Raw genomic sequence first — 18756 nt, 5'->3', positions numbered from 1 at the left:
TGATGGAGTTTATATGGAAATAAATTCCCAAGTGAACTTTTAAAATCATCACATTTCTTACAACCACTTAGTACGTTTTTGCATTCAATATCAATGGTTCTTAATTATCATTGATTTGAAAGGTATTTAAATGACTCAACATTAAATGTATGTGTGTTTATGAATATACTTGTGTATGTCCAAAGATATCACTAACATTAACTATTCGTGACCGAGGGAAAGAAGATAGTATGACTAAATCTGGATGTATTTCCCTCTAGCATGGGTTAAAGTATCTTCAGTGTTATCTCCAAAGTTAAGCAACAACTTGAAGATGCTCATAACTTACAATTATGTAATATGATTTTGCCAGTTTTTATTTCCAGATAAATATATTTCATCCTACCTGTGAAGCACTAATGGAAAGTGAAAGAAGCTGGATAAGACATTTAGGAAAATATTTCATATCTTAGCATAGAGATTAGAATAAAAAGTTCATCTATGTGATTTTGTCACTTTCTGATAACTCCCTGATTAATAAACAACTCCCAGTTCTGAAGCTCATCCCATGGAGTTGTACTTATTGAATTTCATTCCTGTTTTTTTAAGCATGCTCAAAAGTAGAAAGAAAAAAGCACTTTGGGAGATGAAAAAGAGAGATAATTACTAGAAAAAAGGGTGATGGAAAATATAATCTGTGCATAGAAGAACATTACTTTTATTTATCAGGTTCACACCCATCTGGGGCAATCTCCTCACTACCTTACAGCCTTAATCAAAATCCCAAGGGGATGTGTGAACTCAGGCATGGGGCGATAATGGCTGTCTTTGAGTTGTGAATATTGGTTAAATATTCCATAGGAATATGGGACAACTAAATTGGTAAGAGAAAATGAATAGTGCTTTCACACTTTCATATATTATAAACTGTGGTCTTGTCATGTATTAACATTACAGACCTAATGTTCCTTTATATTTAGTGCTATATAATGAATTTAAAGATGACCAATCTATTAAGAGCATTAACCATTAATTTTACAGAATTGCATTAATCACTGCAAACAAATTATATACATACCTTTGGCTGAAGATTTGGATGTAATAAAACATAACCATTAGGATCAATTGCAAAATAATAGCCATTGGGGCAGAGCTGGAAAAAAAAATTAAAAATCCCTGGGTCATAGTCAGAAATCACATTCTTTAAAGATAAAAAATTCTTAACACATTTTAAAGCATGAAGAAAGACAGCATAGTATCTTTATATTATTTTAAAGACCTTAACATTTAGTTCATTCGGTAAGTTAGCTACATGATTTCTGAGGATTACTTAAATGTTTTATAGACAGCTAAATTAGTACAGAGCTCTAAAATAAACAGATACCCAAAGAGTAAATTTCATCTTACTGTAAAACGTGGTGTTAGTCGCTTAATATCTTCCAAAGATACATCAACCCCCATCACACCAAGAATTAGCTGGTTCTATAATAAAAGATAGCAAAAAGGTAGTCTATTTTGGATTAAAAAAATGCACATATTTCTACACAATTATTATATATGTTCATCCTTTTGCTTGACAATAGTTATATTCCAATCTAGCTTAAACATTTTTAAGGGTGAAACAGCTTTTGATACCAATTTACAATGATTCCCACCTTTGTTTACCCAGGACTTTATCATTGTAAATGAAATCCTGATGACTATGGCTAAAATAGAAAATGTAGGGTTTTTTTTTTTTTTTAAGTAGACATAATGCTCAGCATGGAGCCCAACATGGGGCTCGAACTCACAACCCTTAAACCAAGACCTAAGCTGAAATCAAGAGTTGGACACAACCTACTGAGCTACCCAGGTGCCCCAGGAAATTTATTTGATGCCCTTTGTACTCATTATCTCTAATATTTAATTGCTACTGTACAGTCAGTTGTAGCTGTATGTGTGTTTGAGAGATACCAAACATGGGCATCCAAGCTTTAGTTGCAAGTCAACAAGGGCTATGTGGCAAACTGCTATCATAATCTTCTCAGGGACATTAAAGACGAAAATGGTGTTAAAATTTAGAATCAGGAATTTCAGTTTTAAATATAATTATATAAACTAAAAAAGAAATTAAAATGTTACAACGAAAATTATAAAATCCATTCAATAGTTATCATGAGAACACCATAAATTTTGCGTAGGTGCACAAACAGTGAGAAAGTTATATCAACTATATTCTTTTGTCATGGACCAATTCTGGTCTCAGCAAACCCTCCAAATTAAAGCAATCCCTTAGTCCATCTGAATAGTTACAGAATTACTCCTTTATGGGTTAAATTATTTAGAACCCAGAGATCTTTTAGAATGACAATGGGTTCCTGGGGCCCCTGGGTGGCTCAGTCAGATAAGCATCCAACTCTTGATTTTGGCCCAGGTCATGATCTCACGATTCATGGGTTTGAGCCCCACATACGGCTTGGTGCTGACCATATGGAGCCTGCTTATAATTCTCTCTCTCTGCCCTTCCCCTTCCCCCTCAAAATAAAGAAACTTAAAAAAAAAAAAACCAAAAAACAAAAAACTAACATTTTTGATGGCCACATTATAAAAGTAAAGAGTTCAACTGAAATTTATAATAACTGAACAAATAGTAAGTACAACAGACTTCATTATGCCATAAACTGGAAATAAATTCCCTTCCAGTCTGGAATGTCAAACAAAGCCTAAAATGAATATATAGTGTTTAAAAAAAAAATTCTTAACTTGTCCCGCAATCTAAAATTCTTTCTGATGCAATTTAAGAAATAGGAATGCAACCCTACTTTAATCAAAAGTATTTTAAAAATGAGTGGAATCTAACAAGTAAAATTTTTCAGAATTTTTAAGTTGGTAGCATCTCATTGCATTGACAATATTTCCAGTGCTGCAGAAATCAACATTTTTATGACACTCATGTAGTATTTTTCTTCAATCTTTAAAAAACAGAAAACAAAATAGAGCTCTTCATTTTTTAAAAATATTTTTTTTTGAGAGCTATTCATTTTATATCAGATGCTTAAGTTACATGATGATTTAAAAACAAAACAAAACAAAAACTACTGTCTGAATGGGAGCTGGAGGAGGAATGTTTCAATAAAAATACATACATACACCAGAGACAAACATTACCATGGTTTTGTTCTTTGGATTTTTCTTTCTGAGCTCCATGGATATCTTAGATACATTTAAAAAATGTGCACACAATAGTATTGCCCATCTGTCATGTAATTACTCCCAGGGACTGAACTTGTGTTCTCATCAGTTCATAGTTAAACAGAGTTATGTTGAATCCTGACTCTGGGGAATCAGAGAACTTGACCTGCATTTCCTTTTTCCCAGGTGGTTATCACATAGGCAGCTGTTGCCTCTTACTTCTGGTCTCACAAGACAGTTACATTCTATGTATTTCCTTATAGAAATATCTTATCCACACTGAGCTTTGACGTCACAGTTTATCATTTATTATTATTAATTTTATCAATTAACTTTTAACCTTTAAGTTTGTCTTATTTTCAACTTGGCCAGTTATGTTGAAGACCGGAAGAGTTCCAGTAATGACAAGTCCTAGTTCCTAAAAATAGATTCAGAAAGAAAAAGGCAAATTAGACTTACAATTTAAACTTTGTCATTCTGAATTAGTCTTTGGTATTTGACACTGCATTTTATGGTTACATTATAAAGAGACACAAATACCTAGTAAATGATTTTGAAAGCTTTTTCACAATGTTTGTCTTTAAAAAATCAATTAAAACATCTGAGAAATAATGAGAGTCTATTAGGCAGCTATTGAAGCCCACAACCTCTACAATAATAGTCTGAGACAGCACTGCAAGTAACTTAAAATTATAAAAACTCAAATTACACTAAATATTTCAGTAACCCTGCCCCTCCACTCTTTTGTTCACAGGGATTCCATGAACAGAGTGATATGAAAATATTGTTATATAATTTGTTTGCCTTCCTTTGTGTAGTTTCATTCTTAATTTTTTCATGCCCTAAGCCAAAGGCTTCATGTTAAATCATAAATGTATAGCAGAATAAAGAGAAGAAACAAGTTATCAATATCACATCTGCAATCATCTGGTAAATACTATGTTGTTCTAAACAAGCAATAATGCTTCTAAACACCCTCTAAGACAAATAGTATTTTTTGACAAAGTCAAATAATGTAGCTAACTGTAAGCATCAAATGCAATAGTCTGGTCATAAAGCAGTTTAGTCTAACAAAAGTAATGACCTAGTGTCATCCAGCATGTTGATCATTTCAAATATTAAATGAACCCATGGAGATTCGTTGAAATAAGGCGATTTTCAAGTCTGAGGGTTTTTTGTTTTTGTTTTTGTTTTTTTTATTACTGCTATCTGCAGCCATTTTATATGCAGCCATATATATATGCATATATGTATATGTATATATATTTATTCACCATTATTACCATATATATATTATATATTTATTTACCATTATTTCATGTCAAAACTACATTTTCAAAAAAATCACACTTTAAAATAATTTAAAAATTATTATTAAAAATTTCAAATTTGCTGAGAAAATATTAGTAATCGTGTGAGTAATGACCCCAAATCCAAATCTCATGACCCTTGTTCTAATTCCAGAAACATCCTGGCTTCACAGAGAAATAGTTTATAATTGTGCATGTGAGAAACCCCAAAACAATGGGAACTGAATTTAAAGAGGAAGAACAAACAGAGAGAGAGGCTTTCACCAGAACAAGATACCAAACTGTTTGGGACAAATACAATTAAGGAATCAACCACACATAATTGGTGCATGATGATATACATGTGGGCTCTCTATTCAGTTCTAAGCACGAATATTCAACAATGGAAACATCCTTCAAAATGCAAATTCATATTCACAATGAAAACTTTCTACCTCAATAAAATCAGATTAGAGATAACTCATAAAACTGGACTCCAAAACACAATTCAGTAAATACTCCTTTTGGAGAGATTTCTATTCGTTATAATGCATAGTTTTAAAAAAGCTAGCATGATACACGATAAAGTGTATATGAGGCAATCATTTTCCGCACATCACTTTGCATTTCTACAGAGTATGGTAATGTGCTTCTAAATATGGTAACATGTGCCCTAAAATGAGACACTAGACTTCTAACATAGGAGATGAAATCACCAATGAACTCATTGGTACCCAATTTCCATTTCCTTCTTCATTGATTAAGCAGACAAAAAATTTGTACAAATTCCTAGGGAACAATTTAGAGAAATAAGACAAGATTTCTGCCCTCCTGGAATTTATCTGGTATTTTTATATTTTCTTGATTCCAACTCTTTTTATCTCTTTTTTTTATCCAAAGAATCTCACTTTATCTCCCAAATAAAATGAACCCTCCACAATATTGTTCCAGTCTGCCCCTGTTCTTAACTCCCATTAGCTCTCAAAGTGAGTGAGGTACCATTTTCCAACATACCCAGCCCTTGCCTAACTCATACTATAGCCTCTTTGTGTGGTTTCACTAGTTCCCACCAATTGTAGAAACTTTACCTTGATTCATATGTTCAGCTAAACTGTGACCATCTTTTAAACTCACCCTACACCACCCCCAAATATATGGCTTCTTTCTTCTGAATTTCCAGAGTTCTTTTCATTTTTTTTTCATTATATTTTGTCTTGGAATGTGTTTACATTTTTTTTCTTAATGTAACCAAGATATACTGACCAGCATATATTGCGAATCTGCCACATGCAGCGATTACAGACAAGTAATTAGAAATACAAGACCATCACTTTTCATTCTCAAGTTGGTAAAAGAATGCTCTACGTGTCTCCTGACTAGCCAATTCATGTGCCTCTTTTTCTTTTTTCTTGCTTTACATTTAGTTTCAGCTTATAGAACAGCATGTTTAGAACCAGAATCTCTTCCTAATGTCATCTGTGCTATCAGTGAGAACCTTACCAACAATGTAGACGTGCTGGTTAATGAACTTCTGGTCATAGGAAATCCTACAGGGCATAATTATTGACTCCTCCTATCATACTCTGTCCTGTGATGGATTCGGAAAAATGAAACATTTTGGCCATAGCTTTAGATGACCATGTGACCTTAAATAAATATGTGATGTCAAGAAGGAACACTGGATAGTAATTTTAGCTAGGATTTGAGGTAAGCAAGCTTCACTTTATCTTTCTTAGCATGCAAAGCTGCTGTTAATAGTGCCTATTTTTCTTCCAACTTCCTGTATATGTTTATTTTACAAGAACCAAATGATAAGTAATTGTAAATGGACTGCGTGTTGCCCTTTGGGGTCATGATTGCATTCAGGGAAGTAGTATCAGCATATAATTGTACTCCAAGGAGGAAAAAGGGTTAGTGAATCAGCATTTACTTTTCAGGGCTTAGGATTTTGGTTCTCTGTGGTATGTTACACATTAGTCAAATCATTAATAAAGTCTTCTCATCAAGATTAAGCATATGTATATATCTTAAGCATGATATTTACTATTTGCAAATTTAATACAAGGAAAGTTGGAGTTACATTAGACAAGTTTTCTCAGTTTCAGCTCTAATGATCTTTTGAATAATTCTTTGTTGTATGTTGTATGCATGTGCATGGGGTGAGGGGACTGTCCTGTGTGGCGTATGACATTTAGGAGCCTCCCTGGACTCTACCCATGACATGTCAGCAGCAACCCCCGCCCATCCCAGTCACGACAACAGAAAATATCCATAGATGTATCCAAATGACCTATGAGTGACAAAAACTCCTCCAGTTCAGAACCACTGCTTTGAAATATGATAGGATACTTAGATTAAAATTTGAGTTTCACAATGGACAACTTAACACGTTTTTGTTACATCACACCACATGTGATCATTTTAATGGCTTAGTTCCATAAAAATCTGGGGTTGAATCTCAAACAAGAGATGATATAAAAAGAGGCTAATAGGTTCGTGATGATTTCAGAGTAGGGTCAGATTATCTGCCTATTTAATTGCATGTACTTCTGAGCTTTGTTGGGTCTGGCTTGAGTTGTGGAGGCAATACATGCTTCTGCCAACTGAAGTCTATTATTAAAATATTTCAAAATTTTTGCTTCAAGTCTGCAGTAGCAGGGACTCATTCACTTGACTTTAGGGTTTTTTTTTTTTTACATAAAAATTCAGAAAGTTATTGAAATGCCTGTAAATTCAAGATTGACTTGTGAATCTCCACACTCTCAACATATCACCTAAAAAAAAAAGTTAACACTTTACATGTATGGTTAGACAAAATGAGGTTTTTATTATCTAAATTCTAGCAAAGAAGGGTGTGATAGAAGGACTTTCAGAAAGGACTTAATGAATTGGAAAAGATAAATGTCACCTAGAAAGATGCAGAAACGAGCTGTGTGCTTTTGTTAGGACACTCTTTGGTTGAAAAGCCAATCTCTTACCAGTGCATCTAGATACACATTTGTCCACTGGACTTGCTTTGCTTTGTCCCCTGCTAAAACCATTGGTCTTCCCAGAACATCCAAGTACTCCTATATTTTAAAGAAAAAAAAAAAAAAGGTTAGGGGGTTGGAAAAAAGAAATGCCGTAGTAAAAACAAAAACAAAAAACTCCACAGAAGAAAATTATCTAGAGTTAAAAATGAATATGGAATCAAAGTTATTAAGGGAGTAAGTGTATAATCATTTAATTGCTATTTTGGGTATACCATAAATGGTACGTCTACATACTTTGAATCAACAGTACTTAACTCATATTATTTATACAGTAGAACTACCCCCGTTTTTTTCTAATACCAAAACATTCTTTTTCTGAGGTACAGCCAATGATAGGTGAAATACGTTCCTTGTGAATTGTTTTATGTTAATCTAAACTATTTAAGGCTCTGTGATTTACTGGATGGAAGTGCACAAATTTGAAATCATAAAGCAGCCACATACTTGCTTTCATATCACAGACTGTTTGGCTGAAATTCAAAACTACATTTAAACATATCAAAAAATAAATGCAACACTGTGCCAAATAAGACATCAGACTCTAGTGCAGCTGCTGTTTCATTTCAACATAAAACACAGTCAGTATTCAGTTCCACAAATGCCATGTTATTTGTGCTACATCTTGCCTTAGTCTATTTTGTGGATCTTCAGTTATGTTTAAAATTGAGTAATGGTTTTAAATTGTAACTTATGAATGCTTGAAAATAATATATATTTATATTAACTTAGTTGCTTCAATCTACGAAGTTATTTAACAGGCATATTTTCAGTTGAATGGTTGTAGAAAAATTCTCTCCTCGTAATTTTACTATGTTTGAGAGAGCCAGCAGGCTCCATGCTGGGTGTGCAGCCTGATGTAGGGCTCGATCTCACAACCACGAGACTATGAAACGAGGCAAAAGCCCGGAGTCAGGCACTAAACCAAATGAACCACCCAGGCACCTTGTAGGTTTATTTTACATAGGTAGATACATCTGCAGGGGTTATTTAGGAAGTATTTAAATTCTGATTAGAATCTGGTATAATTTGTTCAGATTAATTATTGCTTCCTTTTCTCTGTGGTACCTGCAACTGGAAGAAACTCACTTAAATGATCTGAAATGGGACCAAGTTCAAATTAAATGAAATGAGATTGCTAGTAAATTTTCATTTTACTTATTTTCTGTGATGTTTTTAACATCTGAAAAGAACACATGTAGTTTTTCACCTGAGTTTTGCATATTTGAAAACACTGGGAACCTGGATGTAATAATAATCAATATACATCACCATGATACTCATCATTTTATTACAAATATTATGGATCATTTTTTCATTTTCACCTATTTTCTCCAATTGAACATATTTAAAACAGAAAAGAAACATCTTATTCTTTGAGAGAATAATTTCAACAAGTTTTAAATACCTTGTATTTAAAACTTGTAATAACTTGTAATCATACCTGAGTATTGATTCTTATCGCTCCAATGGAAGGAATTTCATAGTAATAACCTGAAACATATACATATTTTTATATAGAGACAGAACATCACAATAAATGACCACAAAAATTTTTTCTGGCTTCAGAGGAGAAAAGGCCATGTTTTTTTCACTTTGAATTCAACAAATACTAATATACCAATATCATAGATGAATGTGGAAAATGTTTCCTTAACGCATATCCCTAACAAATGCACAGGCTTTGTGACAAACTCTGCTACATAACTTAAATTGTATCAAATAACTGTGATTTTTCTATAAAACAGTAGGGAACCTGGCATCATTTAAAATATTTTTATTATTGGAGAAATTATTAAAGATACATGATAATGGTATCTGACAATTATTGTATTCATATAAAATACTTGCCTACACAGGACTTTCCTAATAAACTGAGGTTCTTTTTATTGTTATATGATCAGTTTGTCAAATAACATCTTGTTTTGTTTTGTTTTCTGTGTATATGGGAAATACGGACTCACTACACAAAATCTGAATTACCTAGGAATGTGTAAGAAGACATTAAAAAAAACTTAACCACTTAGAAAAAATGTACAAACATGTCACACTTTCTCATATGTAATTTTTATATAATTCATATATTCTTTCATTCTTATTTGATAAGTATTTACTTGATAAGTAACATTAAGTATCTATAAATGAAACACTGAATGATATTAATATACCATAACATATACCATATGATCAACTGTCTGAATTTTTATACACTGTCACATAATGTCAATGTTCTCTATAGAAAATTTGTTCAACATCTTAGGCTTGTCTCTCTTCCGATAAACATTAGCTACAACTTTATATTAAATGATAAGATGAAGAACTAGCATCTATCAATTGTTTTTTAGTAATAAATGTGGTGGAGAAAAGAGACCTGTTACCTTTATTTTCACAGGCCATCCACTGAATAGGTCCTCTGTCATAATTATGTTGGCCAACTGAAAATGTGAATACACGTACCTGGTGAAGCGAAAAAGAGGGATCTGTTAGGCTGCATAAAATGGAACCAAATGGCAACACAAAACAGCTCAAGCAAAAAATAAAAGCATGCTTTTCAGGTAATTAATGGGACAAGAAAAATGAAGGCCAGTAAATCTTTCAGGAAGTCACCAGACAGAAACCACATAACCTACACTTAACACAGACTTTAGTTACTAAATTTGAGACGGCACTTGGGTGCCCCCCACCATGTCCCAATCCTATGTCAGAATCATGACTAAGGTTTCATTAGCAGAAATGGGATCTTTTGGGCCCAACCAGCTACACCTGTGTCACCTGGTTAAAACATATCCACATACCTAGCCACTGCAAAAAATAATAAGTAAAAATAGTAATTCCCATTTCATAAATATGTGGGGTTCAAAAAAATTTTTTTAATGTTTGTTTATTTTTGAGAGAGACAGACAGAGCGTGAGCGGGGGAGGGGCAGAGAGAGAGGGAGACACCGAATCTGAAGCAGGCTCCAGGCTCTGAGCTGTCAGCACAGAGCCTGACACGGGGCTCAAACTCATGGACTATGAGATCATGACCTGAGCCAAAGTCGCCTGCCCGACTGAGCCACCCAGGTGCCCCTCATAAATATGTGTTTAAAACAACATACAGAGAAAGGAGGTCATTATAATTTTAGTTGCTTAAGGCAATCATACTTAGTGATAGTTTCAACTACCTCTACACCATGAAAATATTTAGTACATACATATAGGATTGTGACGTTGGTTATATTACTAACTTTCTACAAAGATGACTAGCATCTATAAATAAGTATGTTAAGCTTCCAGGATTTTTAAAGAGAATCAAAATATTGGCTGTTTCTAATGTGATGCAATACATGTAAATATTTTAAAACTATTCAATTCAACTGAGGTAGATTTTAAATTATAGGAATTTAAATGTTTACTGGAAGCCATTATATATAATTATAAAATACTCTAATTTTATAATAATCTAGGATAAATTCAATGTCACAAATACTTAATAAAATGCCTATTTAGCATATATTGATTTTTACCAACTTAGTAATCTAAGAAAACCAGTATTTTAAGGTAAACATTTTAGCCTTTTCTAAAGATAAACATGCAGAAAATCACTTTTCCATGAATTCATGTTCTGGTTTGAACTATGTTAACAGCTTTTCTCTAATTCATGCCGATTGGCTGTTTGAACTGACATTTTCTAATTGCTTTGCCTGTTTCATCTTTGCACATGACTGCAGAGCACAAATCTCAAAAGAGACTTCACATCTGTTTTCTGTTCCTCCACTGGTCGTGGCCACACAGAGATCACTTCATAACAATCCTGCCCCAAAATGTACATGGGAGATGTTGCTGTTTCACTTGTAAAGTTTTATGTGAGCCACCCTTAAGCTGCACAGGTTTGCCTCAGCTAGTTATGTGAGAAGCCATTTGGTGGACACATCTGAATTTTAATCATCTCAAATTCTAAGGGCAAGTGACACATTCTAGGTTGACAGAAGTCGGTGACACCTATTTACCTCCACTCCCTCAATTCCTCAAAATGTCACAGTTTCATTTTCTTAAATTTTGCACATTTATTTTCTTGGCTCTCTATATAGTTCATATTTCAATATAGTGTCACTTCTTATGTAGCTGAACTTACTCCTAAATGGAAATATTTTTGTAAAAAGGTATGCCACCCAACTGATAATTCAATTTAACTGCTATACCTCAAACAATTGTCACATGAATTCAGGGAAAAAACCCAGATGCTCCAGAAGGCACTTGGGAGATCTCCTTCGTAATGAACACTTGAAAGCATGTCTCAAATTTTCAATTTAAAGCACTGCTTTGTCTTGGTGTCTCTCTTACCACAACAGTGTTCTGGTAAAATATTTTCCACAAAGTATTTTCAGATAAAAAAAAAATAAGGCTACATGAATTATTATATTTATATCCCTGGAAGGTAAGCATTTCTACTAACATAGGGGGTATACTTAGACACACAGCACATAATTCTGACTGATGCTAATTCATCAAACAGTCCAAATAAACACGACTCAGCCAAAAAAACCTACCAGTAAAAAACAAAACAAAAACTTCCCCCAAACAACAAAATACTTGTTGCTTTGTTTTACTCCAAAACTTTTGCCTAAGCCCCAGGTTTGCACATAGAAAGATCTGGGAAGTCATCCAAATTAAGAAATTCACAATTGGAGCTGGGTGTAGAGGTGTAAAATTTTAAAGCACACTAAACATTTTGTGTGTGTGTGTGTGTGTGTGTGTGTGTGTGCGCGTGTGTGTGCCTCTTTTGTGTTCATTTTCCACATATATCCTCAGCCATTTGACTGAAAGTGGCCTTAACGGACTGATTTATTCCCATATTACAGATTTATAATCTGTACCCCTTTCCTTAATTTTTATTTGCCTTACTGTATACTTTGTTAAAGACACCATTGTTCTGAAATTTTCCTCCCAATGGTCACTAAAATCTTAAGAACTACAAATTCAACCTTCTTTTTGTAATTTCTGCAACTGCCTTACCATTACTATATTTCCAAGATCTTTCGAAAATACCTAAGATGCTTATTTTTCTCTTGGTAGATACACACATTGTGCACACACACACATGCACTGTATATATTTTAATGATTTTATAGAATGCTTAGAATTTTCTAATTTCAAAAATACACACCTAGTTGAGAAAAAATTCAATATAAAGCACCCTAGCTTTTAAACTCTTTATATAACAGTGAAAACAAACCAACATAAAAACTATTTCAATCCCAACTGCCACACTCCTGTTGCATTTGTTTTGCTTTACACATTTTGCCAAGTTATGTGAAAAGAATTTTAACTTCACTGATTTCATACACACGTGCAGTATACATGTTACAGTGCATGTTCACAATAAACTCGTGAAACTTAAAAGACTACGTTTGCACCCTAACTTTCCACTTAGAATTTTAAATGGTTTCGTTCTTCCTAGTCTATGCTATATTACTGCCACCCTGTGGAACAGTGAATAAAGTAACTCTAAAATTCCTAATGCCAAATCCACAGAGATGATGGCTGTCCCTTTATTCCTCTGACATTTTCCACTTCTTCAAAGGTATTGTTCTTGTTTAGTTATAAATTTGGGGAAATCGAACAAGAGTAGTTTCTTGAAATATGCCCAATGTAAGAATTAAATCACATTCTCAAAGATCTCTATTGTTAGGGTTTTTAATTAGTATATTTGCATGGTCCTATTTAAAAACAAGGAAATGACATAGAAAATCACTCAAAATACTTAATGAGTAGTCGCACAAGCTAACTATTTCATCTAAAGTCTCAAGCAAGTTACTTACTTTAAACCATGCCTACCAAGGCAAAGTCAGCTTTGGTGGAGAAAAAATTTCTTTACTCATGCCTAGTAGTACATTTGTAATCACACTATGAGATTCATGTAACAAATGCATACTGGAAACTTTCTAAGCGAAATAGTGCTAGAAAATGTGTTAAATGTTCCCTCACTAATCTGGATGATTTTAGTTAAGCTCAAGTTTCAAAATGTTTGCTTCTTTGAGAGTCATATATGACTCAGTCATAAATGGTCTTAAAATTATTTTTCATAATCCTGGAGATCAGAGAAGTAACATGGGAAGATAGTATTGGATAAATACTTGACTGGGCTGGAACAGTACAGTATATATCGTACCTGTTAAAGTACCATATATATAAATGAAAATAAATATTAAATGACAAAAAAAATGAAGAGCTGCTTGAGTGCTTTCAACTTCTTACTATATGGATCGAAGACAGGCTTTGGTGTTATTCAAATTAAATCTGTTTGTTATAACACGGAACCTAAACTAGGCTAATAGTCAGCTAGTATACAAAAATGTGGACACTTTCATTACACTTATATCGTGTTAAATCCCTAATCTCTTTATTTTATGTTATGCAGACTTGTTCAGTGAATGTCAGCAAACTTTTTGAGGCAAAATAAAGTATACTTAATACACGTACCTTTTATGTACTCTATTATTCTTAGGGAATGAAAACTTTCTCCTCAGTTTTGTCTCGTGATTAGTTACATAAGCACATTCAAAAAAGTTAGGTATATAATTTTGCCTTCAGTTCCTTTAAAAACCAATTTTTCTCTTAACAGATTACTGTAATTCCAACAGTCTAATGTTGAATGTCAAGCCTGGCCCAGTTGACCAGAGAAAACTTTTAATTAACAACAAATTTGGAATATATTTAAAATATATTATTTTAATATTATTAAGTTTGATATTATTTAAAAAAATAATATATATTATTAATTTGTTTCTTATAATACACCACTGTTTTATAACTTTATCCTACAATTTTGAACTTCTGCTAATCTGTTTTGTTTTGTTTTGTTTGTTGAAGACTAAAATACTTGTCTTCAATTAAGATTTTTCCAAAGCCACAGGGTCAACCTATTTTAAAAAGCCATAGGAATTTCTTGTTTCCCAGCAGAACCCAGTTACTGGAAACTGTCACCTCAACAATTATCAGTTACCCAGAGTTCAAGTTTAATTTACAATAGGCAAATCTCCAAGGAATAATGGAAATGAGACTATGAAGAAAAGAGGCCAATAAAACTAAAATAAAAACTTCAGCTATCGAAACATGTTAGAAAAATGATGTCAGAAATGGGTTTTATTAATTTACTGTGTGTACTAAAATTTTTGGCATTAAGCCTATAAAAATACTAGATTGGACTGAATATTTTAGGAGAAATTTCTACAGCGGTTTCCATAATTCACAAGTGTACCAGAATCTGGAGCCTTCGAATAACCCACATCCCTAGTTTTATAGCATTATGAAATAAATAAAAGTGTCCAAGTTCACCTTTCACACTTAATTTTATAAAGCCCAACGATCTGAAAGCTACTTGCAGCCTGCAGAGTTTTGATGGCTTAGTTTAATCCATCTTAACCTCTTAACGCTGTGAAAAGCATGTCCCTTAGTGGTCAAGTCCGACTACACAGAAGGCTCTTGGGTGGGCAAATGATGATTGGCACAGCCACAAGGAGGCCCGGGAGAAAGAGACAGATGACCAGCTATGTGCAGTCCGCGAGACGTTATGAAATTTGGATTACAGATCATTTAAATTCTTCACTCTGCCACTTAGTAGCTGTATGACTTTCAACAAGTTATTTAACTTCTCACATTTTGGTTTTCGGATTTCCAAAATGGGGATGATGGTAATGGCAATAAAAATATTTTTATCCTATGATTATTTCCATTGTAAATGAAAGGATACATATAAAGCTCTTATTGTACATGGAAAATTATAAGATCAATCAATATGAACTATGGTAACGAAGATGATGATGATGATGAAGAGAACTACAACTTCTAGAGTCAAATTATCAGTATTTCATGGGCAACGTTCTCCATCAGTAACACAACAGCATTCCATGCCTCAAAAAGAACTCAAAATCATTCAAAATGACACCTTTCTAGAGGAGCAACTTTGGCTTGCTTTATTACATTTAGCGATAAATTAAAGACAAGACGCCAATATTGTCTAAATGCCACTGTGTCCATATGAGATATGTGTATAGGAAAGTTCCAGTCATCTGACAAAGGCAAGAATTTAGTCAAGGACTGTTGAATTTGTGCAAGCAAATAACATCAAACCACTTTAAAGAGGAAAACAAAATGCATTCGTCATATAGGTTTTGCAGTCGTGATCTTTTTTTTAAATTTTTTTAATGTTTATTTTATTTATTTTTGAGAGACAGGAGAGACAGCGTGAGCAGGAGAGGGCAGAGAGAGATAGAGAGAGACCCAGAATATGAAGCAGGCTCCAGGCTCCGAGCTGTCAGCACAGAGCCTGACACACGTGAGGCTTGAACCCACGAGCCGTGAGATCGTGACCTGAGCCGAAGTCGGCCGCTCAAAGAACCAAGCAGATTTATCTCTCCCATGTCCTCCATGTTGCATGCATAATGACATAGATACATGCCTTGGGATTATGTTGGTACTTAAAAATTATTAACAACGATTACAATGAATCACCCTCACGTTATCAGGTAATAAGGAAGTGATTTCTAGTTCTCCTACCCTCTGCATACATTTATAGTTCATGATAAAGGAAGAATAAGTGATGGCTACACTGCATTTCCAAGCAATCTGCAGCTTGGCCAAGACTATCATCAGCTGGGAGGTCGGAAAATAAGTGATAGACTGATTTAGTTCAGACATGCTTGGGTAAGGCCAAATACTTCATTGACACTGATAATGAGAACACTCATGAAAAACTGTGTGTCAGACTTATTAGAGTGTATGGAAAGATGCCATCAATACAATCATATTTTATATAAACTTAAACCTCCCTACTTATAAGATGATACATGCAAGAGTGGAACATCAATTCTGCTCCATATTTGAATTACATGGAAGTAAATACTGATGAGATGATTATCTTTAATTTTTTTAATCTTTAAGTTTATTTTACTTATCTTTGAGAGAGGGAGAGAGAGAGAACGCATGAGCAAGGAAGGGGCAGAGAGAGAGGGGAAGAGAGAGAATCCCAAGCAGTCTCTGCACTAACAGTGCGGTGCCAGATGGCAGGCTGGGTCCCACTAACTGTGAGAACATTACGTGAGCCAAAATCAGGAGTCGGCCTCTTAACTGACTGAGCCACCTAGGTGCCCCTAAATGATTATCTTTTAAAAGAAGAACAAAGTTATTGTGTTGTTCTTACATTTTTTTTATTTTTGTATAGTTTACCTTAGGAGCAGATTGTGTATTTACAGGTATGTCTGCCGTATCAGTAAACATTTAGCAACGACTATGCATCAAGCACTGTGCTACCCTCAAAGGATTCAAAAGTACATTTAGAAATCAACATAACCCCTACTTCATAGAGCTTCAAGCTCACCTCATAATGTGATGTTAAGATGATTTATTGTAATTGTCATCAATAAAGGTAAAATACCAACATAATCCCAAGGCATGTATCTATGTTACGTATCCACATGTAAGATGTGACAGGAATATCTGTTCGGTTCTTTAAGATAATATACATAAAACCTACAGGACTATTGCATTTTGCTTTTCTTTTTTTTTTTTTTTTAATTTTATTTGAGAGAGAGAGACAGACAGACAGACAGACACAGTGGAGGGAGGGACAGAGGGCACAGAGAGAGAATCTCAATCTGAGAAAGAGAATCTGAGAGAGAATCTGCTCAGTGCAGAGCCTGACAAGGGGCTCAATCCCACAAGCCTCAGATTATGACCTGAGCCAAAACTAAGAGTCGGACACTCAACAGATTGAGTCACCTGGGCCGCCACTGTTTTTCTTTTTAAAGTTGTTCTGTGTTATTTTTTAGAACAAGTTCCTTCATAGAGGGAAGTTCAAAATAAGAGAGCAGATAAATAATTAATCAAAAATGGTAACCTGAGAGAATGAAAACAGAGGAAAGACAGTGTTGAACACAGAATGATAAAGGGGTATGTGGGAAAGGGAGTGCTCTATGCTCTAGGAAGACTGAGCAGATATCTATGGTAACTGGAATGCTTAATCTGAGAAGAAAGCAGCTTCAGAAAAAGCAGAAGGGCGTGCCTCTTTAGGTCCATCGATTTACCACAAACAAAAAGCCATCCTGATTCTCGGTGATACAATTCTATCCAGAGATTAATTCAAGTGTATTTTCTTTACATTTTCTGTATGTCTTCTTATATACTGTGTGCTTCATGTAACACTCAACTTCCATTCTTCACTAGATTTTAGATATTAAGGATTCTGTAAAATGTTTGGTAGTAGTATTACTCACACCTGAAGAGAATGTGTCTGATAATATTTTCCTTAGTTCAGGGAATAAAGTATCAACATTAATTTTATACTAAGAGAAACAAGTGTAAATAAATCTGTCAGAGAGGAAGACAGAAAGACATACACACACACACACACACACACACACACACACACACACACACACACACACACCATGACTTTGACATGGATCATCTCTCTGCTGAGGGGCCAATGTTACTGGTGATTCCTGTTATCAACTCTACAGTAACTCCAGCATAAATAACACATTTGGTTTTTTCGAACAAAAGCATATTTTCTATTCTAAAGCTGAAAAGCTCTTAGTAACTGCTGCAAGTGGCAAAATGTCTAAAATGAAGCTTTTTAGAAGCAGTGCATTTGTTACCCGGTATTACAACGTTTTACAAATCTCAGCGCCACATATATTTAAACACTGCTTCCAAAGGCTTCATTCTTGCCCGATGGAGAAGCCAGGCAAAGACAGTAGAGAAGGCAACAAATCACTTTCCTTACCATCTGTTGAAAAATTAATTGACAATTTTCACTGTTACTATATAAAACACATACCCAGATTCCATAATTTGTAACTTGGTTTAGATTTTAGTGGGCTACAGATTATTTATTTCTGCTATGGATCTCACAAATAGGAAAGACTTTGCTAATCATTTTTTAAATAACTAAAAAAAGTAACAATGCATCTGTCATGCCGTTATAATTTTGGCGACACTTTATTTTGAAATCCATGCATCATATTTTCCATTTGTTCTTATTCAATTTACTGGTTATTTTGAAATTTTCATGTTACAAATTTTTGATGCTTTTGCATTTTTTGATTAATTCTGAGAAATAAGCTAGGCATCAGAGGACTATTTTCTAACTGGCTAGACAATCTTAAGCGTGTACTGTTAACCAATCTTTTTGCCATTCTACAGAAAATCAAATATCTTTAATTTTGCTAGGCCTGGGAATTATCTTTCAACTCTGTGTCTGGTTTCACTTTCCTTTATTCATTTGTTTGGATTCTGTGATAGAGTTCA

At 34.0% G+C, this 18756-nt stretch overlaps 1 protein-coding gene across 8 annotated transcripts in view; it reads right to left on the bottom strand.

The window, feature by feature from the left end:
• Positions 1-18756, bottom strand: part of CACNA2D1 (calcium voltage-gated channel auxiliary subunit alpha2delta 1) — a 487283-nt gene that overhangs the window by 60815 nt on the left and 407712 nt on the right. For all 8 annotated transcript variants that reach the window (XM_027071753.2, XM_027071754.2, XM_053218537.1 and 5 more), the window contains exons 13-18: positions 9847-9925; positions 8913-8962; positions 7418-7507; positions 3491-3568; positions 1387-1461; positions 1058-1132 (exon numbers count right to left, since the gene is read on the bottom strand). In XM_027071753.2, coding sequence (XP_026927554.1) covers positions 1058-1132; positions 1387-1461; positions 3491-3568; positions 7418-7507; positions 8913-8962; positions 9847-9925 — 447 coding nt within the window. The remainder of the gene's footprint in view (positions 1-1057; positions 1133-1386; positions 1462-3490; positions 3569-7417; positions 7508-8912; positions 8963-9846; positions 9926-18756) is intronic.

Source organism: Acinonyx jubatus, chromosome A2, assembly GCF_027475565.1.
Source record: "Acinonyx jubatus isolate Ajub_Pintada_27869175 chromosome A2, VMU_Ajub_asm_v1.0, whole genome shotgun sequence".
Classification (NCBI taxonomy): domain Eukaryota; kingdom Metazoa; phylum Chordata; class Mammalia; order Carnivora; family Felidae; genus Acinonyx; species Acinonyx jubatus.
The sequence above is the reverse complement of the archived record's forward strand: the minus strand, read 5'-3'. Positions and strand labels throughout refer to the sequence as shown.